At 35.8% G+C, this 27,013-nt stretch overlaps 1 protein-coding gene across 2 annotated transcripts in view; it reads right to left on the bottom strand.

Annotated features, from left to right (window-relative positions):
* Positions 1–27,013, bottom strand: part of DYNAP (dynactin associated protein) — a 59,912-nt gene that overhangs the window by 24,379 nt on the left and 8,520 nt on the right. Inside the window, exon 2 of one of the 2 annotated variants that reach the window (XM_085003317.1) lies at positions 7,747–7,898. Coding sequence is in view for 1 of the 2 variants with exons in the window: in XM_085003320.1 (XP_084859446.1) it covers positions 7,747–7,755 (9 nt within the window). In the remaining variant the exon portion in view is untranslated. Of the gene's footprint in view, positions 1–7,746; positions 7,899–27,013 lie in introns of those variants that run through there. The other variant, XM_085003320.1, reaches the window with a different exon arrangement.

Here is a 27,013-nt window from a genome sequence, read left to right as displayed (position 1 = left end):
TGTAATTGCAATGTATACATGTAAGGATAACCTGACCCCCTTGCTGTACAGTGGGAAAATAAAATAAAAAAAAAATTGACAAAAAACCTAAATAGACATTTCTCCCAAGAGCCCATGCAGATGGCCAAAAGGCTCATAAAAGATGCTCCACATCCCTAAGTATTAGAGAAATGCAAATCAAAATACAGCAAGCTATTACTACACCCCTGTCAGAAAGGCCATCATCAAAAAGTAATAAATGCTGGAGGGGATATAGAGAAAAAAGAGCCCTCCTACATTGTTAGTAGGAATGTAAATTGGTGCAGCCACTATGGAAAACTGTGTGGAGGATCCTTAAAAATTAAAAATGAGTTAACATATAATCCAGCAATCCCACTCCTGGGCATATATCTAGAAAAGGCAGAAACTCTAATTCAAAAAGATACATGCACCCCAATGTTCATAGCAGAACTATTTACAATAGCCAAGCCATGAAGCAACCTTAATGTCCATCAACTGATGAATGGATAAAGAAAATGGAATATTACTCAGCCATAAAAAAAGAATGAAGTAATGCCATTTTCAGCAAAGTGGATAGACCTAGAGATCCTCACACTGAAGTAAATCAGAGAAAGACAAATATACATCATTATATGAACAATCTAAAAAATGATACAAATGAAATTTTTTTATAATACAAAATAGACTTACAGACATAGAAAACAAAAGGGATGGGATGGGGCTAGGAGTAAATTTGGAATTTGAGATTAACAGGTACACATTACTAGGTAAAATAGATAAAGAGCAAAGACCTACTGTATAGCACAGGTAACTGTATTTAATATATTGTAATACCTATAATGGAAAAGAATCTGAAGAAAGAAAAAAATACACACATACACACCTGAATCACTTTGCTGTACACCTGAAATGAACATAACATTGCAAACCAACTACATTTCAATTAAAAAAAGAAAAGAAAAGAAACTGGGAGTTCCAGCTGCGGTGCAGAGGGTTAAGAACCTGACTGTGCTTGGGTCACTGTGGAGGTTCAGGTTCAATCCCTGGCCCAACACAGTGGGTTAAAGGATCCAGCGTTGCCACAGCTGCCATGTAGGTTGCCACTGAGGCTCAGATTCAATCCCTGGCTCAGGAATTTCCATATACTGTGAGGGCAGCCATAAAAAAATTTAAAAAAAGAAAAGAAACTGTGCTTCATCCCTCAGGAATATAAATGAAAATACAAAGATGATACAAAACATTTCAAAGAAAACAAAGTGTTCTTTGTTTTATTTTATTAAAAGTATAATTTATCAGAGAAATATATCATCATCAATATCACATCAATATTAGAAGAAAGTCCTTTAATAATAAATTTGGGTTTACGTTCTAAGCCTCCATTGTAGAAAAGGATTGCTCTTAAACTTTGCCTAACAGTAGAAGTAAGAAATGCTATTATCTTTTAGATATTCTTGTATCTGGACCTCTCAAGTTAAAAAAAAAATTAAGGAGTTAATAGAAATTTGTTAAACATTTACCTCTACACAGAGTGAAGTCAAAACACTGTAGGGGGCACTTATATCTGAGAAACACTGAAAGGCTGATTAAAATCCCCTGCTTTCTGATCCTGACAATACCTGAAATCCTATTAACAGGCTCCCTCAGAGCCTTTCAGTGATGTGCATTATAACAGGGCTAAGTATGGATCCTCACACATTCTCTGGGTAAGGTTTCAACTCTGATTACTAATAGGCAGCATGAAATTTGAACTGAGACTGCCCTTGTTGGAGTCCAGTTCCTGTTGGCTATTTTCGCTTCCTTTCTGATTATCTATTTTCTTATCTGTAAGATGCTGGAAATAAAGATGCTTAACTTGTAAAACTCATATAAGGATTAGTGCAAATAAAATAGCTTTGCAATTTATGAAGCACTGTGCAAATGTGAGGCTGAAGTGAGATGAAGGATGGTGGAGTTAGACAGCTGTGTGCACTCTTAATTAAGGTCCCTGACCCTGCGGGTCCTCAGCTGTATAATCAGAATGGTGAGAGAATTTCCTTCACAGGATTTTTATGAAGCAAACATAAGATAATATGTGCAAAGTGGTTAGAACACAGCTTGCTATGTAATAGTCTATGAGATAATGATTACAATGATAATGATGATGATTGTGGTGGTGTCGAGGCAGCAAATATTGTTTATTAGTATTATTGAACAGGCCACAAGACATAAAAAATGCAAGCTCTGCAGTCGAATTTGAGTTAAAATAAAAAACCTCTGGTATCTAAGGCAAGTTTCTTAACTCCTCTGAGTCTTGAGGGATTTTTAAAATCTCTAACGTGGTGAATAATATAGTAGTAATAAAGCAGTCTTTAGGGAAAGAATTAAAAAGAAGTTGTATTTTATTTTTTAAATTATTTAGTCCTTATCAGAAGCAGTGTAGCATAGTGATTAAGAACTATGGAGTCTAAAGATACAGGGTTGAATTTTGTCTCTAACTCACAAACAGACTAGTATCTGGCAATTGTCTTAGTGTCCTAGCCTCTTTCTTCACAAAAAAAAGAGTATACCTCTACAAAGGATAATTATAAGGCTTAAAAAAAATAACAATGTATATAAGATACTTGATGCATTTCCAGCAATTGCTCAGGTTTAAAATCTGTGATTACAGATAAGCTCATTGTCACTTGGGATTTCATGGCTGAGGTCAGGGAAGGAGCAGAGGTGAGCACTCATTTGGTATCTTCAAAAGGAAGGGAGATACCACTTACCACTAGAAAATAGGGGCCCCAGTCATGAGAGGGACACCCCAGTTTGGGAGTATGAGGTGCCAGTTCTTGGGAAACCAAGGAAAACTAGACATTGAACACCAAAACCAAGGAAACAAGGGGCACCAATGGTCACTCAATGTCACATTGTACTACAGTGCCATGGTTTTGGCCAAAGGAAGCTTGAAGGAGGAGCAAAACAAGTAATTGCCATCCCAATTCAGAGTAGGCATGTTTTCACTTGGGTTTGAATCAAAACCAGAAGCAGGATGAAGTGCAGGCAGATTGGAATGTTGCAACAGAACTGAGCACACGGGCTGAGTCTACCACTAACTTAGCCACGTGAATTCTTGCAAAAATGTGGCCCTCCCAGAACAATATTTTTCCCATCTGTTAAATAATGTGTTAAGACCAGATGGTAACTACAATCTCCTTCTGTTCAATGGTAGATAAATTTGCAAGCAAGAAAAGTCACTGTAAGTAACTCCACCAGATACAGGTCTTTCATTGTTCACTTTGCCCTCAAAGTTAAGACTCTGTCTTTTTTTTTTTTTTTTTTTTTGCATCGAAGTTAGGCGTAGATCCTCCTTTATTAGCTCCTAGGCAGGGGTAGAGGCATAGTGTGGGGGTGAATGCTAGAACCCAGAACATCCTACTAAAGAGCTGAGTACCATCAATAATCAGTCAAAATCAGAGTTCTCCCTGGAGAGGAGGACTCAGAAATAAGGTGAAGTGAATATGCCATCAAGTACACAGATCTGAATCAAGTCATCAAGCAAAGAGGAAAAATGGGATTGGGGGGAGTCCAGACAAGAGGGCTGAAGAAAAGGCCAGAGTCAGTCTCAGAGGCAGGAGGAGGGAAGAGTGATTTTGTAAGAACAAAAATTCAATGATTTTTTCCTTTCAAATTAATAAAATATAGATAGAAGTTACACATACAAATGCAAATACATACATATGTGTATAAGGTTTATAAACACACACACACACACACACACACAGTAGTACCAAGAAGATACATAATGGTAAGGAATAATTAAGGATAAAAAAGGTTTGGTGTCAACAAAATTGGTAACAGCAACTGCAGTTGAGAGGACTATACTGTACAATATGTAATTGATTAGGGGTCAGCTACTATCTGAGCCTTGGCAGGCCAATTTACATGCCATGGAAAGCTGCTATAGAACCAAGTCATAAAAATCTTCCAGCTTATTACGAAACAAGTCCCACCCATCATCAGAGACTGTCAGGTCATTGCTCTTACCTGCTTTTTAATTTTTTTTTGGCTCCCTCACTCAAACACCTCCACCAGGAAATGTTGTCTTTCGAAGGCAGCTATGCTCACCAGTATACCACCAACAAAGGAAATGTCTTTGAACATCATGGAGGAAAGCCAGTGAGTCTGGTCCAGAGCCTGGTCAGGGGTCTGGTCCAGGTGTGTAGAGTATGGAGATTCTCAGAAAGGCATATAAGATACAGGTGAAGCCCACCAGTTGCTCTCCAAGGCACTGGGGTGTTAGGGGAAGTGGGCGCAGATTCTGATGGAAGCAGAGTGAGGATGGGCTGGGAGGCCTGGAGCACTGAAGGGTGAGGTCTGACAGAATCAGGCCCCACACACCACTGCCCTGACCGACCATTCTTCCCAGAGGTAGCCAGACCTTGCTGGATCTTGGCAAAATCCTGGGTGCCTTGGGTGCCAAGAGCTCCTCCCTTGAAATTCAATCCCGAGAAATCTGGTTCAAGACACCCATCAAGCACACCCTAATTGTCATTGATTTTAAAAGAATTCTGTGATGTTTTATTTCTTAAGCCGAGTGGTGGATGCAGGGTGTTATATCTGTCTTTACAGGTTTTTTTTTTTAATGATTTCAATTTTTTTCCCTTATAGCTGGTTTACAGTGTTCCGTCTTTACAGATTTTTAACATCAGAAAAAATTTATACTTAATTTGTGAAAAAAAATAGAAATTTTTTTGGAAAAAAAAAGTGTTTTTTTTTAAAGTAGGCTTACAAGAAGGGGAAAATTCAATATAATGTTTTAAAGAGGAGTAGAATCATTTATATCAGTATCCAGGGGGATATTTTGTTACCTCTAGAAATACCATAGAATAATCTAGGATTTTCCTCATAATAGGTTAGTATATATATAGTATTTACATGCTCTCTCTATACAGCTCAAAATTCCTAAATGGTTATTAAATTTGCTGATCAACAATGCTAAATAGCTAAATTATTTGTGTGGGTAGGAGACTGGTCCATTGTGGCACCATTGCGAAAAAATAAAGGTACTATCGTAATGAAATATAGACAAGTATTCTTCTTAGGTAAAGTATCAGAAATATACAACGGAAAAAAAAAAACTGTGTCTGGGGAAATAACAATAAAAAATAAATCTAAAAAAATGTTTGGATTGGGTTCAGGTGGAGTTCAATCTTGTTATACAGAACAGAAAGAAAAGAAATCTAATAAAACTTTATTTAGAAACTCAATAAAAAAAAGAAAGACAGAGAGAAAGAAAGAAATGCACTTTCAAAGGTAACAATTGCAACAGAATATTCGAACTTTCACCAAAATTCTGCTAATCACGTAGAAGCACTGAGGAAATCTGCATTCAGCTCTATAAATAACAGTGCTTTTTTTTCTAATATGTTGATACTACCATTCAGTCTTCAAATATTACTCAATTTGCCTGAGGCTGATGAACCTGAACATTTAACGCACTCTCTAATCAAGTCAATCAAATCAAAATGAGAAAACTCATTCATCAGGTCAGCTTCCTAAATCTGACTGTTAGATACTCACCCCTTTCTAAGAAGGAAGATGACAGGTGGTGTCTTTATCAATGGTAAGAAACCAATGATCCTGGGGCCAGACTGCACTGGAGGGGAATTTTGGATTTTGTCACAAATACTGCAATCCAAATTATAATTTTCATTGTTGTTTTGTTCTGGCTCCGCTTTGACTCTAAATTTTAATTTCGAATAGATGGAGAGCTTAGGATAGTGTTTAATCAGCTAATCAGAATTAGTCAACAATGCCAGTCATTGCAATTGAAATGTATCAGGTATATTTATTGACGATTTATGATGTCATAACTTAAGATATAATATTTTCCCAAGAAGAAAGCACCTAGATGGCTTTTTTTTAGGTGTAACTTTCAAGTAGCATTTTATTCCATTGTTTGAAATTGTCCCTATGTGGAAAATGCTTCTCTGTCATTGTGCAGAAATATCCACATGAAGGTAAATTTCTAGCCAGAGAGCAATACATAGGCTTTGAAACATTTACAACTTTGTTGTTATCTAGGAAAACCATCACCATAACTAACACTTTAGTAAAGGCAACTACTTGTTTTTTTCTTTGTTTTTTTTTTAATATACATGATGAAAATCCTGTTCAAAAGATTAAGCTATATCTGGAAACTGTCTTGTTTTTTGTTTGTTTGTTTTGAGTCACATGAACTGCAATCAATAGGTTTTTTAAAAAGCCTCTTCTGTATCTTCCTTGTTGTTCCATCACTTAACAAATATTTATTGAGCAACATGACTTTCCTCCTTAGTCTATCTCAAGGTGGAGAAAAATATTTTTTTAATTACATTTCAAACTACATTTTCCACATGGGTTTCTGTTAGCAAAGCAAATGTAAAAGCTAAATAAGGAGTTAACTCAGAGTTCCCGTTGTGGCACAGTGGTTAACGAATCCAACTAGGAACCATGAGGTTGCGGGTTTGATCCCTGGCCTTGCTCAGCGGGTTAAAGATCTGGCATTGCTGTGAGCTGTGGTGTAGGTTGCAGATGCGGCTCAGATCCTGCGTTGCTGTGGCTCTGGTGTAGGCTGGCGGCCACAGCTCCAATTAGACCCCTAGCCTGGGACCTCCATATGCCAAGGGAGCGGCCGGCAGTAGGAAAGGCAAAAAGACCAAAAAAAAAAAAAAAAAAACCTAAACAAGGAGTTACCTCTTGTGTACAGAAAAAGTATCAGCCAAAATGAGATCTATTATGAACCAAGGTTTTTAAAAATTTTTCTTTTGGACCGTTAGTATATAATTAAGATTAATTTCAAAGATATTAGAATTATTAGAGTTATGGAATTTTATAATTGTCTTCAAAAATCTATGAATTATACACCAAAACCTACATATCAAACTTTTAAAAATACTTAAAAAATACTTAAAGTAGCTAAAGCCTATTTACACATGATTATAACCGCATATCCTCATTGTAATTATATATTCCCAGTAAAATACTAACATTAATATTTAGATTAATCACACACAGAAAAAAAATCTAAACTGGGCTTACAGATAGCACAAAAATGTCAGATTTCTGATTTACAGCTAATAGCTGAAAAGTTAACAAATTTCTTTCCCTTAGCAATTAGATTCATTCTTTTTTGCAAAGAATATATAAGTATTATTCTATTATAGTATAAGAAAAGCATGAAAATTTTCTATTAAGACCAGACCATTAGAAGTGAAACAAGATTCACTTAGACAAGATATCGAACAGAAAAATAGATTCTCACCAGCTGGTTTCTAGGGAGTTCCCCTTTTCCTACATATATTCCGCATTTCCTTTTCAGTTTTGAGCTGTCCATCACAAGTTTACCTCTAACACTATTCTTTGTTTTGATCATTTACACTTATATCTGCAACCTTGAGTAATAGTTTAGTTAATTCATGGCAAATTTACTATGATACATCAGTGCAGGTGTTGATTAAATTAATTGTTAAATAACAGTCCAAACAGACAGCCCACCTTAGAGTCAGAAGTGAAGTATTAATTAATAACAATGAGAACAAGAAAACAGTCTTGCCTCTGAGAGATATTATTCTCCCCCTCTCTGCAAACTGTGATAAACTTACAGCCTCTTTCCCTCCCTTTTTGTCATCATATTTCAGATACAGTCCCTTTGGTGTTCAAGGACAATCTATGATAGTATTCGGAAGTAAATGAAATTTCCAGTTGCTTCCTTTCAAATGTAAAATGACCATATTCTCTTACCTTGTCCATACCATCTTTAAGGCATTTTGCTTCCTGATCTTCTGGCCTTGACCTTCTCAAGCTGTCCTCAATGCTATGAACTTTAGCAAAAGGAAGTTTAGCAAAAGGAAGTGCTTTGAGTCACACTTCTTTAGGCTCCAACCTTCTGTTTTCTAAAATGAGAGCAACAGAACCTAATTAATCAGTAATTGTTCATTCTTTTCCTTTTCAGTGACATATAAGCCTAATTTCTTTAGATTTTTGGTGCACTTTTGACACCTTGAAATGTAGTCAAAAGGTATTTATGTAAACATTCCTTTTTAGTTCTTTCATTCTACCTCAGAGGGAAACATTTCCTCTTTGTAGAAATGTCTTTATTAGCAAGACACTTGTAGGAGTTAAGAAATAAGTTAGCAACTGAGCTGAAAAGTTACTCAACAGAACCAAACACATATATGTCTAGACACTACATATTTTAAAGTTTTCAAACAAATATATCCAGCAGATTAAAGTAATCAAAAACAATTCTTTGAAAATGAAGCAATCAAGGTAAAATAGTTCTCCCTTTGGATAAATGCCTGTATCATTGTCTAGACAGCTATCAAACTTGTCAGATCAAAATCACCTAGTGTTAGACTAAAATTAAAAGGTATTATCAAGACACCAAAGTTGACATTACAAAGTGGTGATGCGATATGGATCAACTGGAACTCTCATACATTATGGGCAGGACTAGAAAATGATTCAGCCACTTTGGAAAGCTGTTTGGCAATTTTTACTTTATATGCCTATGCTATAACCTAGCCATTCCACTCCTAGATATATCACTAGGAGACTGAGTGCACATGTCAAAAAAAGACATGTATTAGTATTTTCCCATATACCTTTATTCATGACAACCATAAATTGTAAATGACCCAAATGCCGCAATGCATAAATACTTTGTGGCATACTCTCTTTTCTTAGAAAAGCTACATTTGGGAGTTCCCATCGTAGCGCAGTGGTTAACGAATCCGACTAGGAACCATGAGGTTGCGGGTTCGGTACCTGCCCTTGCTCAGTGGGTTAACGATCCAGCGTTGCCATGAGCTGTGGTGTAGGTTGCAGATGCGGCTCGGATCCTGCGTTGCTGTGGCTCTGGGGTAGGCTGGCAGCTGCAGCTCCGGTTAGACCCCTAGCCTGGGAATCTCCATATGCCGTGGGAGTGGCCCAAGAAATGGCAAAAAAGACAAAAAAGACAAAAAAAAAAAAAAGAAAAGCTACATTTGTTTCAACACCAAATTCCAACATGAACCTACTATGTCCTCAGACAAACGAAAACAATGCAATAGTGCAAGGTAGTAAATAAATAAAACATACACACATATATAATTTTAAAATAAGCTATTATTACATGCAACTCTGTTTAGTGGAAAAAAATCAGACACATGTATGATTCTATTACATGAAGTTCAAGAATGAAAAGTAATCAGATGATGATAGAGGTCAGAACAGCTGTTCATCCTAGAGTGAGGTAAGAGAAGATGACAGAAAAGGAACATGAGAGAATCTCATGAGGCACTAGAAATGTTCTCTGTCTTGGGCTGGGTGGTTAGTTACAAATGTGCATAAGCATATTAAAAATAATCTAGCTTTATACTTCATATTAATATACTTTATGAATGTTATCCTTCAATAAAAAAGAAGAGAAATAAAATTTACCATTAACAGAGTTGAAAGTGAATTCCAGATGAAGAAACTGAAGTCTGGGAAGGAAAAGTCACTCAATTTAGGTAGTGTGAATCCCAAGTTGATTGCTTCCCCTTTTGGTCTAGTGCCCTTTCCACACTGACTGTCTCATGAGAGATTATGTAGAAAGGCAGACATTCTAGTAAATATCAATACTAGGTCTTTTGTTAAACAGAGAAAAGCAAGGATTTAGGTCTCAAAGTTGGAAAAGATACCCAGTGGCAATTGGTTCAGAAGTAAGATTTCTGTTTTCATCCCAGACTTACTGATAAAATGGGTCTAAAGTTAGGGGTTTTGGTCATAAACCCAAAAGATTCTGGGGAAATCTTAAATGAAAATGTTTATTATAGATTAGATAGACTCCTTAAAATTCCTTCAAGAGGAATGTTTAAATATGTCTATTTTTTCTTAAACTTAGAAATGCATAATTAAAAAAAATTGTTAAGAATTATTTCGTTGGCATTCCCGTCATGGCTCAGTGGTTAACGAATCCGACTAGGAACCATAAGGTTACAGGTTCGATCCCTGACCTTGCTCAGTGGGTTAAGGATCGGTGTTGCCGTGAGCTGTGGTGTAGGTCACAGATGCGGCTCAGATCCCATGTTTCTGTGGCTCTGGTGTAGGCCGGCAGCAGCTACAGCTCTGATTAGACCCCTAGCCTGGGAATCTCCATATGCCGTGGGAGCCGCCCTTAGAAATGGCAAAAAGACTAAAAACAAATAAATAAAATAAAATAAAATAAAAGAATTATTTCGTCTATGCAGTATGCTAATTGCTAAGTATTTAGTGAGAAATGGACAGCAGCCCTGTTCTACTGAGACACAATACTGAATTTAAATCAAAGATATGCAAAGGTAATTTCAAGAATTTATTCACTGCCATTAGCTTGTGGAATTCTACTGGAGCAAATGGAAGCAAAATAACATAGTTTAAAGCCTCTGAAAGAGTGAATTTTTCTTAAAAAGAGGGTCCCCCAAGAGCCATTTGATAATGTTGGGAGACACTTTTGATTGTCCAACTATAAGGAGGGGTTGCTACTGGTATCTAGTGGGCAGAAGGCCAGGAATGCTGCTAAACATCCCTAATAGCAAAGAATTGTTCAACCCAAAATTTGAGTAGTGCCAAGGTTGAGAAACTGCTGTAGAATATGGAAATATGAAAATGAGCATGAAAAAACCATGGAAAGAAGGTAAGGAAGGGATTTCTTCCAAGGAGCAATGAAAACATGATGTCTGCTCAGCAGGAAAACTAACCCATGATGCTACTGTGTGTCCTCTGGGCAAGGGAATTATAAGGGGCCCATGTTATGTGAAAGTTTCCATGGTAATGAACATGAACGTTGAGTTTAACTAATTCAACTGAAAATTACTAGGCTATCATTAGTCAACTAAATTTATGGACTTTAGAGTAGAAATTAAACTAGATTGTCTTTAAAATCTGGCTATGTATTTCAAAAGTACAAGTTATTCTAAACAATCATTCTTCCATTCATTTTCATTTTAAGAGAACCCCATATTTTGAGTTGGCACATGGACACCCAGACTAACGCTGGAATGTGCTGGTCCCTTTTGATGTCAGGTGCAACCATATGACCAAGTTCTGTATAATGGGATATCAGCTAAGTTGCCAACAATAAAGATAGTCATTGAAAAGCAAGGCATATATAACCCCTTTCTTTTTTTGTTGTTGTTGCTGTTTTTGGTTTGTTTTTGTTTTTGTTTATTTTCTTTTATTTAAACTTTGTTGGAGTATAGTTGATTACATTGTTGTGTTAGTTTCAGCTGTACAGCAATGTGAGTCAGTTATCAGTTATATGTATACATATATCCATTCCTTTTCAAATTCTTTCCCCATATGTGTCACTACAGAGTATTGAGTAGATTTCCCTGTGCTAAACATTAGGTCCTTCTTACTCATCTATTCCATACATAGTAGTACACATATATCAACTCCAACCTCCCATTTTATTCCCCCAATCAACATTTTCCCTTTTGTGGTTTCAAAATCTTTGAGTTTGATTCTGTTTTGTTAGCAAATTCTCCAGTAAACCAGCTATAATGGAAAAATAAAATCATTATATTAAAAAAAAGGAAAAAAAAGATTCATGCAACCCCTTTCTTTTTTTCACTTCTTGAAGATGGAATACAGACATGGGGGTACATCATCTCAGACCATGTGTTCAAGGACAACACCCTCAGGATGGGGGAGCATCAGGAGACAAGGTGAGAAGACCCTAGACCAATTCCATGTCTCAAAACTCAAGAGCAGCCTAAAATACCACTTTACTATGATACTGAAATACACACCTTAATTTGGCACCAAGGTACCATATCCATAAAGCAAATAAGATTCCAAAAGCATTTGTTTGTACCTCTGTGCTATCCAATAGCCTGGAGAGTGGTATATCATTCTATCACTTGTACAGAAACTTTTAAGTCCCATCCTCAAAATCCTAAATGACCCAATAACAAAGTTCCAAAAAAAAAAATAAAATAAAATGAAACATTTTAAAAAGCCATGTGATCATGTAAAATAATGTGCTGTGATGTGCAGATATTTAGCCCATATGTTTTGTGCATTTCTTACTCCATAGATCAAAATAACTGAATGAGAAGATGTACAAAAGTATATGGATATATCTCACTATTTATCACCCTCTCTCATGAAAGCTCTTTAAGCAGACATTTTAGTCAAATGTATTAGTTGAATATTTTCTTGTATAACAGAGTAACTAAGACCATTGATATTTGAGTTATTGTTAGCTGAATTTGTTAGCAATGGATTATTTGGGCGTCATCTATTAATAAGTGAAACCACTATTGCCTTAAATGCTAGGTCAACATTGACTTTAAAAAAAATCATTTTATCTGTATCATATACTTTTGTGGATAAAATTTGACCATGAGCATCATAATGATAATTAAAACATCTGTGCATTCTTCCTTTTCTCTGTTGCTGACACTTAGAACCAGTACGCTAGCTCAAGTTCTCTGATCACTGGCAACCAGGTAAGCAAAGGGATTCTTATATTCATCATGTTTTATTATGTAGTTGATATAGCAATTAACTAGCCAGATATCAGATTTCAAAAGCTCACTACAATTGCTATTTGAAGTTCCTATACCACTTAAATTGTTTTTGTTTAATTTTATGGCTGCACCTACAGCATTTGGAAGTTCCCGGGCCAGGAATTGAATCCAAGCCACAGCTGAGACCTATGCCTCAGCTATGGCAACACTGAATCCTTTAACCCACTGTGCCAGGCCAGGGATTGAACCTGTACCTCCATAGCAACTGAGCTACTCAAGTCCAATTCTTAACCCACTGAGCCACAGTGTGACCTCCTAAATAGTTCCAATGTATAAAAATATTACTGTGAAAAATTCACAGGAGATACAGAAGAAACTCACAAACAATATCAAAATCATTATTAGAGCATTTACTGCATTACATAAAATATAATTATTTTAAACCATATAATTCTGTTAATATATATGATTATCATAAAATAAATTTGCTTTAATTTTATTTTTCCTAGATCTGCTTCTAGTATCTAGAGGAGAGTGTTCATTTGCTGAAATAAAACCAATTAAGGGGACACTATGGTACTACGGTTAATAGCACTAATCAAAATAGAAACAATTTTCAGTATTAGTTCAGTGATTTTTCTAATTCCAAATTATTCAAGAGCATTAATCCATGTTGGTTTAAAACTTGTATATATGTTTTTATTGAGGGAATATTGCCTCTCATGTACACAACAGATAGTCATTTTACTCAACAAAGATTTATTGAGCAGCTACTCTGTGCCAGTCACTCTTCTGGGCACAGTAACTAACATAGATATGATCCTTTGTATCACAGAGTTTACAATCTAGTCTTTACTTATAAATTGGGTGACCATATATTTTACCATCGTAACCAAGACACTTTTGAGAGCAAAAGAACTCACTATTAGTATTATTCTGGCACAATCAATGTAATCTGTAACTGTCCCAGGAAAATTGGGATGTATGGTCACCTCATTAATAAATGACATACTGGAATTTAGATTATAACTTTCAGGCTTTTTAAATTGTAATATTTGGGTATATCATGGATAACATTGTTTTGTTATTTATAAAGTTATGGTTATATGTATAAGCTTTTAAGACCCTGGATATCAAATTCAGTCCTCCATTGAATGAAAATCAACTGCATCATCCAACCTCCTGTGACCAGTACCAGAGACTGCTGTTCATGAATTATCTAGAATTTTGGCATTCTATTTTTTGATGATAATTATTGTCAGAAAAATCCTCTCATGCTATGTTGAAATATTCTTCATTGTAACTTTATTTCCCCTATTTTCTTTTTTCTAGACAAATAACTTTTCTTATAAATAAAAGCTTTTAAGTATTTGATGACAAGAGTAAAGTTTTTTTTACTCTAAAAATATTATTTCTTAAAGGCTAAAATTGATCATTTGACTTTTACCTTATACTTAAGTCTGATATTCAAACTTCTTTTAAAATATGTGGATGGTCGGGGGAAAATAAATCACTATATTTATTATCAAATGTCACTGAATTACCCTTCCTGGACAGTAACTGTGGTTAAGTGCTTGACTCAGATGCAGTTTGCCATTAATATTAGTGACACTTCCTATGGAAATGTGTTTATACTTTACCAATGGGTTTACCGTGTGATCACAATCTAATTCTAATTACAATCCTTCATGCATGAAGGATTGTTTTTTCCACTTACCCGATGGGATATCAAAGTTTTAAGAGATACTTCTTGAATTCCAAGGTATTTTTAGAATGCCACCTCCATTAATGAGGCATCACCCAAAGCTAAGAAGGAAAATAACGCTGGGGTGGGGGAGGGAGAGCAGGGAAGGAAAGACATTTAATGTATTAGATCTATTATAAAGACCAAACAAAAATAATGAAAATAAATAAGACTCCAGTGATATACTTTCTGATTTATCATGGTGGCATGATGAATATAACTCCTTTCTCAATTGTAATTGAGGCTGGAAATGAGACAGGACCTAACTCTAGCATTGTGTTTGGGAAGTTTCATCTGATTGAGGAGGGAGGAGCCCAGGGAGGCTCAGTCAGGGACAGTGGGATGGGGCTAACAATAAGTGGGTCTGAAATGATGTCATTAAAAAATTTAAAAAGCGAAGATAAATCTTGTGATTCTGACCATGGTAGGTATGATTCAAGTTCTAATCCGGATCCTAAAGGTCATGATGGGCAAGGCTAGTAGAGGAGAAAAAGGAGAGCATTGCAGAAAAGGTAAAAGGGAAGGCTTTAAAGGGAAAGACAGAGATTGATAGAGGTCCCCTGTGAATGGTAGGCTATTTGGAGAACAGAGAGAAATGATATTAAATATTACATTTAAAATAGAAGGTAAATGACAGTTTGAGAATTTTGATATTTTATGTAGAAATGGCAAGTCAGAAAGCAGTATTTTAAACAGGAAAATAATGTGAAAATTATGTTTGAATAGAGCTAAACTTACACTTACCCATAGAAGCATGATAGAAACATTTTGTTGAGTGAAAGAAGTCATGTTCAAAATCATATATGCTATGCAATTACATTTATGTGGAGATAAAGGACAGTCAAAATTAATCTATGGTGACAGAATTCAGAATAATGGTTACCTCTGAGGAAATGGGGCACTAGTATTAGGAATTAGGAGTTTCAGGGGTGATGGAAATGTTTTCTATCTTAATCTAAATATATACATACGTGTATAAAAATTTATTGAGCTATAATTTGATATTTGTATATTTTATGTAAGTTATAATTTAATTTTAAAAAGGAAAAAAATTAAAAATTACACTTATGACTTCAAATTCATCTGGAGGAAATATAATATTTTCATTATCATAAGATTCTTAGAATTTTCTAATTTATATTGTTATTTGACTCAGCTTATTTTGAAGTTTTAAAAATACTCTCTAAAAAGGGAACCCTCTGTACTGTTGGTGGGAATGTAAACTGGTACAGCCACTATGGAGAACAGTATGGAGATACCTTAGAAATCTATACATAGAACTTCCATATGACCCTGCAATCCCACTCTTGGGCATCTATCCGGACAAAGCTCTACTTAAAAGAGACACGTGCACCCGCATGTTCATTGCAGCACTATTCACAATAGCCAGGACATGGAAACAACCCAAATGTCCATCGACAGAGGATTGGATTCGGAAGAGATGGTATATATACACAATGGAATACTACTCAGCCATAAAAAAGGATGACATAATGCCATTTGCAGCAACATGGATGGAACTAGAGAATCTCATACTGAGTGAAATGAGCCAGAAAGACAAAGACAAATACCATATGATATCACTTATAACTAGAATCTAATATCCAGCACAAATGGACATCTCCTCAGAAAAGAAATCATGGACTTGGAGAAGAGACTTGTGGCTGCCTGATGGGAGGGGGAGGGAGTGGGAGGGATCGGGAGCTTGGGCTTATCAGACACAACCTAGAATAGATTTACAAGGAGATCCCGCTGAATAGCATTGAGAACTATGTCTAGATACTCATGTTGCAACAGAACAAAGGGTGGGGGAAAAACTGTAATTGTAATGTATACATGTAAGGATAACCTGACCCCCTTGCTGTACAGTGGGAAAATAAAATAAATAAAAAAAAAAATCCCATAATAAATCATAATGGAAACTCATATATATGTATTTTATATATATATAAAAAACTGGATCACTTTGCTATACACCAGAAACTAACACATCATTGTAAGTTGGCTATACTTCAATTAAAACATAAATAAATCTCAAAAAAAAAATACTCTCTAGTATTAGGGTTCTCCTAGTTTTCTTTATAAAATTTACTTCTCACTTAATTGCTTATGATAAGATAAAATAATTGGAATATTGCAAACTCTGAAATTTATTGAGCATTATTTAAGAGTATGGTCAATTTTTGCATATGTCACTATGAGCTTGAAAAAAATATGTATTCACTTACTGTGGAGTGAAAAAACTATAAATTGACTCACCCATTCAGGACTTCTAACCTCTAAAACTATAATTCAATAAATTTATGTAGCTTTAAGCCACTAAGTTTGTGGTGATTATAGCAGAAATAGGAAACAATACAGATATTAGGACCTGAAAGTGAAGTGCTGTTATAACAACTACCTAAGTGGAATGGCTGTGGAATTAGGCAATAAAAAGAGGCTGGAAAATTTTTGAGGGGTCTGATACAAAAACCAAGATTGCCTTGAACTGACCATTAGTAGATATACAGATGTTAATAACCCTGTTACTGCAGTTTTAGAACAAAGTAGGAAGCATGGTGGAGGAGACCTGTATTGTCTTACAGAATATTTATATCATCATAAACAGATTGTTGGCAGAAAAAAAAAATAGAACTTAAAGGTCTTGCTGATGAAGGCTCAGATGAAAATGAGAAACATATTATTGGAAAGTAGTGGAATTGAATCCTTGTTATATAATGGCATACACTTAGCTGAATACTGTCCTTCATAATTTAGTTGTGTGCAAAGCAGACTTGTAAGCAATGAACTTGGACATTTAGTTGAAGAGATTTCCCAGCAAAATGTTGAAGGTGTGAAATGGTTTGATTTTGCTATTTATAGTAAAATGCAAGAGGAAATAGATAAATATAGGGAAGGTATAAAAAATTGAGAACTTGATGATTTGGGAAATTCTCAGCCTATCCAGATTGCAAAAGAAGCTAAAAATAGGAGATTCACTGTCAGGAAAGCATGCTACAGAGAGAGCCAGTAGTATGGTTGGACAACCTTTTACTATTGCCTTGGAAGGATAGAAAATCAAGGGTGTTCAATTACACAGACAGCTCTTTGAAGGGCTTGTGATTCATGAATCCCCTCAGCCAGCTCAGCAGAAGCCAGGAATAGAGATCAGATTTTTCCATGAAAGATGTCGAGGAATCTCTTGTCCGGTGGAAGTGACATACACAGGGGACCACAAGGTCCTTGAGAATTTTATACCAGCAGAAACACTGCCAACTTAGGATGAGAAGTAAAGAAAGAGGATGAAATAAAAAGTTACTTGGACTCTCAAACAGGCTGACAACACTACTCAGCTGCAAACATGTTCAACTTTTTAAGAAAAAGGAAGAATGACTGCTTTTCAAGTAAAAGGGCAGACCCAGAATGTGGAGCATCGATTCATAGAGCCATTCTCAGGCCTTGAAACCTAATGCTGCTTTTCTGTCTGGATCTCTAAATTGCTTGAGACCTGTGGCTACTTTTTTCTTCCCTTTTTCTCCTTTTTTGAATGTGACTATCTATAAATGTTGTTTTATGACTGTTTCACCATTGTATTTTGGAAGCAGATTTCTTTTTCAGTTTCATAGATCAATAGATGCAAAGTTATATTGTCCCAGAATGGATTATATCCAGAGGTTCATTCATGCCTAATTTAAGATGATAAAATTGGGCACTTACAGGTTCATGAAGGTTATATGATATTTTGGACTTGAGTTGATGCTGCAAAGGGTTGCAACTGGGAGCTGGGGATGGAGTGAATGTCTTTTACATTTGTGTGGATGTGAATCTTTGGGGGGGGGGCCCGCAAATGAACAGCATGAAGAATGTCACCCCATGTACATTTAATCCCTATATTATCTTGGATGACAAGAGAGACTTGGCAGTTGATTAAGTTAAAAATCTTGTGATAGGGAGATCATTTTGGATTATCAAGATGAATCAAAGGTAACTACAAGGTTACTTATAAGAGAGAGGCAAGAGGATCAGTAAAAGAGGAAAAAAATGTGACTGCAAAAGCAGAGGCTGAAGTGAAGCCAGGGAATTCAGGCATCCTCCAGAAGCTAAATAACACAAAGAAATAGATACTTCCCCAGAGATAATAATTTCTATTATGTCTATTTTATTTTAAAGATAGTAAAATTGCATTTTCAAAGCCTTAAATTTTTGATAACTTGGCAGCAATAAGAAACTAATACACAAATCAATTAACATTTATCTATTTACATATTTATGTAGGTAGGTAGCTATCCATACAACAGATATTTATTTTGCACCTACTATACTTCAAGCTGGGGAAATTTTACCATAATTTTTCAAGGTAAGTTTTGTATGTGTGTGTGTTTAACTGAAATGACTTGAAGAAAAGGGAATTTCAATTTGTGTAAGTATAATCCAAATTAAAATATCCAAAAATAATTATATCATTCTTAAGCATATGGTATTTATGGTAACTAGGATAATATACTAAAAGTAATATTCCTATTGCCATGATTTTTAAAATTTCTAATTAAGTATGGTTTATTTGAATTTTTTTGCTTAAACATACATCCTTTCTTTCCTATTTGGTAAGCAAAATATTCTTTCCTCACTCCTGTCAGAACGTAATCACATAACAAATAGCAGTCCATTCTAAATAGGTCTGAATAAGGCTAAATTTTTATGGTATTTTTGTGTGATTATACAATATGTCCCCCAAATTTATATGTTAAATCCCAGCCCCTAATATACTAGAATTCAGAGGCAGAGCTTTTGGGAGTTAATTAGGTTATAAGGGTGAAGCCCTCATAAATAGGGTTAGTGCCTTTATAAAGAGACCCCAGAGAGCTGCCTTGCTCCTTTCACCATATGAAGCCACAGAGAAAAGGCAGCTGTCTATCAACCAGGAAACTCTCACTAGATACTAAATCTGCTGGTGTTCTGTTCTTGAATTTTACAGCCTTCAAACTATGTAAAATAAATTTCTGCTGTTTATAAGCCACCCAGAATAAGATATTATGTTATAGTAGCCTGACTAGACTGAGACAGTCTCAAAAACTAGCTTGTTTTTATTAATAATTTTTCAATGTCTATTGATCTGTAAAATATATATTTCTGATTCTCTCTCTCTCTCTCTCTTTTTTTTTTTTTTTTTTTTTGGTCTTTTTGCTATTTCCTGGGCCACTCCCGCAGCATATGGAGTTTCCCAGGCTAGGGGTCCAATCGGAGCTGTAGCCACCGGCCTACACCAGAGCCATAGCAACACCGGATCTGAGCCACGTCTGCAACCTACACCACAGCTCACGGCAATGCCAGATCGTTAACCCACTGAGCAAGGGCAGGGACCGAACTCTCAACCTCATGGTTCCTAGTTGGATTCGTTAACCACTGCGCCACAAAGGGAACTCCTCTCTCATTGTTTTTTCTTCAGCAGTTTCCAGTGGAGCCTGGTCATTATAAGCATCAATTTAAACTTCATCAATTAGCAGAAATTGTAAACAAAGTCCAAATTAATAAATTTATTAATTATCCTGCACAGTTATTTTCTTCCTTGGAATCTTTTCCACTATTTAATTAATGCTTCCATTTGAAACAGCAAAAAACAAAGTTATAGTAATCTTAATAGCAACCAATATGCTAAAGAAAAAACAATTTGAGGAGAAAAATAACCACATTTTTGAATTGCATTCACAGGAAGCAAAACAATTAAAATTATCCTGTGTAAGTTTATTTAAACTCATTTCTCTACCTAGGGTTCATCCTTTAAACACGTTGGTATTTACCAACAGATATTAATAGTAATTTACTATGAAATTTTATCATATACTTCATAGATAAGTTTTCTTCGATAACAAATTAGGCTTACTTTCATGCAAACTACATGGTCTGAAACTGTAGGGAAACTGAGACACTTTTTAAAGTAAAAATTTAGTTCTTGTAAAATAGTGGTCTAATAAGTGTGGAAGATAATGTGGGTTTTATGTAATTACAGTGATAGCAGATTAGTGATGGGCTAAACAGTTGTCTTTTGACCTTGGAAGGGTGATAAACTTCTAATGGAGTATTGCTATTGGTTAGAGAGTCACCTAGAATAGTTTTAGGTATGAATTTAATATGAGGGCTGGAAGGGGGATTAGATAATGGAATAATTAGAGATAATAATTAAAAATTATTTTGCTATAAGGAGATCATTGTGTTGTTACCATGTTTTTCTGTTTTGTTTTGTAAGTAGTGCTGGGAACTATTATGGTGGTCAATTAACCTAACATGGTGGTTGTAGTTGTGGTGGTTTTAGCCTCAAATGAGAAATATTACATCATTTGATCCCACAAGAACCACAGCTACTCCCATCACTTCAGATAAATCCATAGCATTGTTTTTTGTGGTAGCTTTCAGTTTGGCTGTTGTATTGGTTTGGTGATGGTCGTAAGTTTAGTGACAGTAATGGTGGTCATAGCTTGAGGTAAATGTGGAGCAGAGTGAATGCGTGATATTGAGGTGGCTGTCTTGCAAGAGAGATGAGTTTCAATAAATAACTAGTAGTGGTTAATGTGATTGCAAATTATACATTTACTTCAAGTACTAGCTGTAGAGGGTTGAGATAAACTGGGAGTGGTGGTGGCTATCCTGTTAGTAGGGTAGTAGTGGTTGTAAATTCAGCTTAAGTATTGGTTTGCATTATGGATATAGCTTCTGTTAAAGTAGTTAGAGCCATGAGATTATAGATTCATTTTAAGTGTTGTAAATTATGTTTAAGTGCTGTTGTTATTTTAATAGTACATCCTAAAAATTATGAGTGTCTATGAATGAAGTTTTTGTTCTTGTTGTTGTCTCTGTACATTTAGTGGTATTCAGAGATTCAGTGTAAATGTGAGTGACTTTTTTAGCTGTAGGCTCAGTGGAATTGGTGGAAGGTTTAAGTTCAATTCAAGGACAGCTGGTGCTGTAGTGGAGGGTTTAGTAAAAGTGGAAGTTGTAATTATTATAGTTTTAGTTTCAGTTGAAGTGCCTGTTATATCTTTAATTTAGTAGGTTCAGTGGAAATTGTGGTGCTCTCAGAGTCAGCGAATGAGGTGGTATCTAATGCATTTTTGGTAATTTCAACTAAAGAGGCTGTTATATTTGTAATAGTAGTAGGTTCAGTGAAGATTGTTGTATTTTCAGATTCAGTGGAAATGATAGTTTCTGTTGTGCATTCAGTTGAAGTACATGTAGTCAAATGAGTTCTAGGATCAATTGAAGAGATAATACTTACAGATTTACTAGCAATCAGGATGGCTGTTGTGGTAGGTTCTGAAGAGGTTGTGGTAGCTGTAAGTACAGGAGTTGTATGCTCCATTGAAGTGGTTATTGTTGTAAGGGATGTTGGAGTAATGCTAGGTATAATTTCTGTTGACATGGTTATAACTGTTGTGGTGGTATTTTGCTCAGATGAAGTAGTTGATTCAGTCAGAGTGGTGGTAGTAGCCATGATAGTAGGTGGCTCAGTTGAAATGCTGGTGGTTTGCATTACAGCAGCAACTTCAGTTGAAATGGAGGTTATGGTGGTTGTGTTTGTATGTTCAGTTGAAACTGTGTTGGTTGTAGGTTCAGGTAACATGGTGATAGTGAGCTTTATGGTAATGGGTTCAGTTGAAGTGGTGGAGTTGTCAAATGTGATGGCCATAGGTACCTTTTCTGTGATCATAGTAGTCGTACTGGTCACTGTAGGTTGAGAAGAGGGCAGTGAGGTTGTTCTAGGGATGATTGTATAGGTTCCCCATCACTCAGGGGTATACAGGTAATAATGGGGGCAGTGTTATTTCCCCCTTTATTGACCATGCACACTATGAGTACTCCAATTGCTGTTGTTATTACACAGACTGAGAGACAAATAAGGAGAATTTTTCACAAAGACTAGTCACTGGCTACATCTTGTGTCATCTAAAAAGGATTTAAATAAAAATAGTAAGAATGAAGTTAGACAATTTAAGAAAAATAAAGGTCACTGATACTTATTTATAATTAGCATTTGTGTTTATATTTGTAATTGGTCATTTATTTGTAATTAGCTTCATCAAAGAAATGTATAAATGTCATTATTATTTATTATCTTTTCATAATATTATATTAAATTAATCTCTACATTTCATCCTAGGAAAGGATTGGTTTTGTGCTTTCCTCATCACTGGAAGAAAGAAACATGTACACAATTACCACTCTTTTTAATTCTTATGTCTGAATCTTTTAAAGGTTAAAAAAAAAATGCTAAAAACTCAATACCTAGGAATTTCGTGTTGTGTCTCAGTGGTAACAAATCCAACTAGTGTCCATGAGGATGCAGGCTTGATCCCTGGCCTTGCTCAGTGAGTCAAACTTCCAGCATTGCCATGAGCTGCTGCATAGGCTTGGGTCTGGCATTGCTGTGGCTGTGGTGTAGGCTGGCAGTTGCAGCTCCAATTCAGCACCTAGCCTGGGCACTCCCACATGCTGTGGGTGTGGCCCTAAAAAGACCACAGTTTGGTTGAAATTACCAAAAAAAAAAAAAAAAAAAAAAACCCAGGTAAATAAAAATAAAAACTCAATACCTACCCCAAATCCCCAAATAAAGATGAGTGTACTGGTAAGTTGTTGGCTATATAGTATAAATAAGAACTCCTCAAATTCTCCTGGTTAGAATCTATTAATACCCTAAATTCCCCCCAATAATCAGGCTCCCTGGAAGTCTTCCAGCAATGTGCATTTTAATTATTGCACATCTTTCTGCTAATCCTCAGCTCAGATAGTATTTATCAGCATGAAATTTTTCAGACAAACAAGTTTCTGTAAGCTATCAGCTATTTTCACTTGGAAAATTGCTTATCCTCTCTAAGCTCAAATCCTCATCTGGAAAATGCTAGCACCGGAAACACATGACTTATAGTAATGGCCATAAAGATTAACGGAGGTGAAATTTCTTGTACTCTACAAAGTGCTATATGCAAGTGAGAGACTGAATACATGGGTGGTTGAATGACATAGAGTCTAGAGCCAGAAGCAACTAGGGTTTCAACCTGGTTTTGAATGTGTGGTCTTTTTTTTTTTTTTTTTTTTTTTGTCTTTTTTTTGCTATTTCTTGGTCCGCCCCTGCGGCATATGGAGGTTCCCAGGCTAGGGGTCGAATCGGAGCTGTAGCCACCGGCCTACCCAGAGCCACAGCAACGCGGGATCCGAGCCGCGTCTGCAACCTACACCACAGCTCACGGCAATGCCGGATCATCAACCCACTGAGCAAGGGCAGGGACCGAACCCGCAACCTCATGGTTCCTAGTCGGATTCGTCAACCACTGCGCCATGACGGGAACTCCCTGAATGTGTGGTCTTGGGTAAGTTACTTCAACTCTGTTCCTCAGAGTCTTCATCTTAAAATAGGAATAATAATAGAAACTTATTTCACAGAGTTGTTGTGGAGATTAAATGAGATGGCATGGGTAAAATGCTTATATCACTCTGGCACTTAGTAAATGCTACAAAATGCTTGCAATCACGTGAACATTGATGATTATCATTATGCTGCACCAAATCTTTTTTATTATTGTTTAGTGGACAGGCAACATGATAGTAAGAAAAGAACAGGCCTTTGTATCAAGTATTCTTAGGTGTTAAGTCTCAAAATTATGAGATCTAGAAGTTTCTTAATTTGCTGAATACCAATCTTACATCAGTGAGTTTGTAGCTGTATAAATTCCAGCAAAAGTTTCAACTTTCCTGAAGAATTTTTTTCTTCAGTCAATAAATGAAGAGATTGGCTGGGATTAAATGGTATCTAAAATCACTCTTAGCTCTAAAACTGAACTGCTTTATTTTACCTTTGCAAAGCAAGAAGAAAAATCCTCTCACTTCTTCCTTTTAAGATCACCCCTCCTGATACCTTGCCTCAGCTCTGCCAAAGTTGACATTTCACTATTTTGTTTCAAGGACCAGGACTCAGATCCTCCAAAACATGATCCACAGTAGCAAGAAACAGCAGAGGTAGATTCAGAGCCAGAATAACTCAGCCCAAATATATGTGTCACCCATTAAGAAATGTCAATTTTCTACCAGAAATGAGGGCTTAGAAATTGTGCTATGAGAGTAAGGGAATACAGTAAGCATGACAAGAGCTCAGAAATATGGAAGATCTGAGCCTGGGCAACAAATCAAGGGGACTAAGTGAGGATTCTAAGTAAAGGTTTAGGAAAAAAAAAAAAAAAAAAACAGAACCAGGAGTGCTAAAGACAGATTGTGGTCTCTAACAGTCTTGACTGAAAGAGACCATGGATCATTGGAGGAATAGCTAATTTTAAGTCTAGGTCAGAGAAAGTAAAAAGCGATATTCCTAGGACAGCTTATTATGCCAAAAACCAGGGAATTTGCCAAAAAACTAATCAGGCTTTGTCAAGAAGACAGGAGAGCCAACTTGAAAAGGTTCCCAATTGGCATAAAAGGAAAATTCAAGCACCAAAAAACTAATGACTAAATTGATTCTAAAAAAAATACTCTTTGGTCACCACTGGAGGATGCTAGGGAATCAACCAATTCATTTCTTTGCAAATTAATAAATAAAATGAAAAATAAAATATTTATGCTGCCTTTTCTCTGAGAATTGTATTGCATTCAAGTCAGTTTGTATTCAATTGAATTCAGTTTGTTCATCTTCACCAAAAAACTTCAGCTGCAATGTAGAGGGAAATATAAAATTAAAAAATCACCATCTACCAGCCCTTAATGAAAAAAAAGTGGATCTAGGCAAAGATTATCAAGAGATATTAAAGCCATTAGGTGAAACAGTTGAGGAGAAATATGATAGAGGTATGAAATATGATAAAGGTTTGATTCTATCTGAATCTATAAACAAGCTTAGCATCACAAAAAGTAGGAAAATCAGATTTATGTGATACATGTTTTTATGCAGAAAAATTCACACAGCATCACTTCTAAATTGTTCTTGCCTCTGGTTTACACGAAATACAGCGGATAAAGGAACAATTAAAAACTATCGTGAAGGAGCAACCAATCCAATCCTGAATGCAGAGCAATCCATATGGCAAATAAGCTAGTTTCTTAAACAAATCATGACATCCAATGAAAACGCAGGGAGAAGACAGACTACTTCAGGCTAAAAGAGATGTAGATACCTAACAATCCAAACAACATGTAGACTTTATTTAGATACTAATTAACACCAAACAAGTATAATTTCTGAGATGAGAAGCAACTTGAACATGAATTAGATAAAAAATGATACTTGGGAATTACTGTCACTTTTATTGTGATAACAGGAAGGTAGCTAATTTATTAAAAATGCCCTTATCAAGTAGAGAAGCATGCTGAGCTATTTGCAGGTGAAATGACTTAATGCATGTTGATGAAATATGATTGGGGAAATGTTGATATCTTTTGAAGGCAGGTGATTCAACTGTTGGTTATTTTTATACTCTTCTCTCTACTTTTGTTTTGGTTTAAATTTTCCCTAAGGTCAGAGTTCAGAGGACTAAAGGAAGGGCATCAAGGCAGGCTCAGACTCAGGCTGAATTAGGGTCAGAATGTGAGGCAAGTCCCCACAGATCAGATCCTTTGAGTCCTGGAGCACTGACTCTACACCTCCTTTGTGGCACTTGAGCATGTCCACTTGTCCATTCCCTACCTATCTATCTATTCCACATATGTTGTCCCACCCCCCCTTTAAACACATAGATAGATAGATAGATAGATAGATAGATAGATAGATAGATCGATTGATCGATCAGTAGATACTGAACCAAGAATACTGCCATAGGGGTAACACTGGAGAATCAAGCAGGGCTGTCACAAACATTACCTCTCCATATTGGAACCTTCTCTCTAATCTGATGCAACCAGAAGTGACATTGGTACAAGCCTCACTGGTGATATCCAATGATGATGGAAATTGACCATCATTTGGTGAACTTCATGGCCATTTGGACTCTGGAATGTCTACAGGAGCAAAACAGTAGGACAAACTGAAAGAAAAGGAAGCCACCATACTGGATTTTGGAGTGAAATTATTCTGAAAATTCTAAATCAGCTTGTGACATGTCATGAGATCATTATCAGAAGATCAGTATTTAAAACAAGACTTTAATACTGAATAAATCAAATTGATTTGCTTTATTTAATGAATACATAAATTTTTCAAATAATGTTTTCCCTCTAAATAATTAACTGTGCTCAGGGCATTATCTTTATTTTAAATACTTTTTAATGTTTGGGTGTCAAGATTACACATCATCAATAATCATCATAGTATTTCTTTATTGAAAGCATATATAACAGATGCAACCTGCGAAAGTATACCACCACAGAGCTTCTATGAGATATAAAAATAAATGTTTACAGATTATCAGAACTAAAAGAGAACTGACTGCTTACCAAAAGCATCCTCTGCCAGTTATTTAGAAATAAAAATACCAAGAATAATAGTGGTACAGAGCCTTGCCCTTCATAATACAATTTAGAAAGTGCTAACAATCCAATTTTCTCCTTCAGAGTCTGAGTTCCCTGCAATTAAACCACCACTTTAAAAGCCCCATGCAAAGACACACCCTGTGTTGATAGTAACTCAATGCTCTACCTAACAGAACAGAAGAGTCTGAGTCAAAACAGAGCTAAGAAAGATCAAGTATTATGTAGTCTGTTAACATGCATTTCTTGGTCACTATCTCACCTCAAGGAGCTCTGCATACAATAAATAGGATTATGTAAAAAGAGAAATAACAAAGCATTGCTATGAGTGAAGTATGGATAAGGGTAGCAAAGAAATCTGAGTTTAGCC

Source organism: Sus scrofa, chromosome 1 (assembly GCF_054392235.1).
Source record: "Sus scrofa isolate SSC_HxYL_T2T_F1_AM1 chromosome 1, Sscrofa_HxYL_maternal_Yorkshire_Landrace_v2.0, whole genome shotgun sequence".
In the NCBI taxonomy this organism is placed as follows: domain Eukaryota; kingdom Metazoa; phylum Chordata; class Mammalia; order Artiodactyla; family Suidae; genus Sus; species Sus scrofa.
The sequence above is the reverse complement of the archived record's forward strand: the minus strand, read 5'-3'. Positions and strand labels throughout refer to the sequence as shown.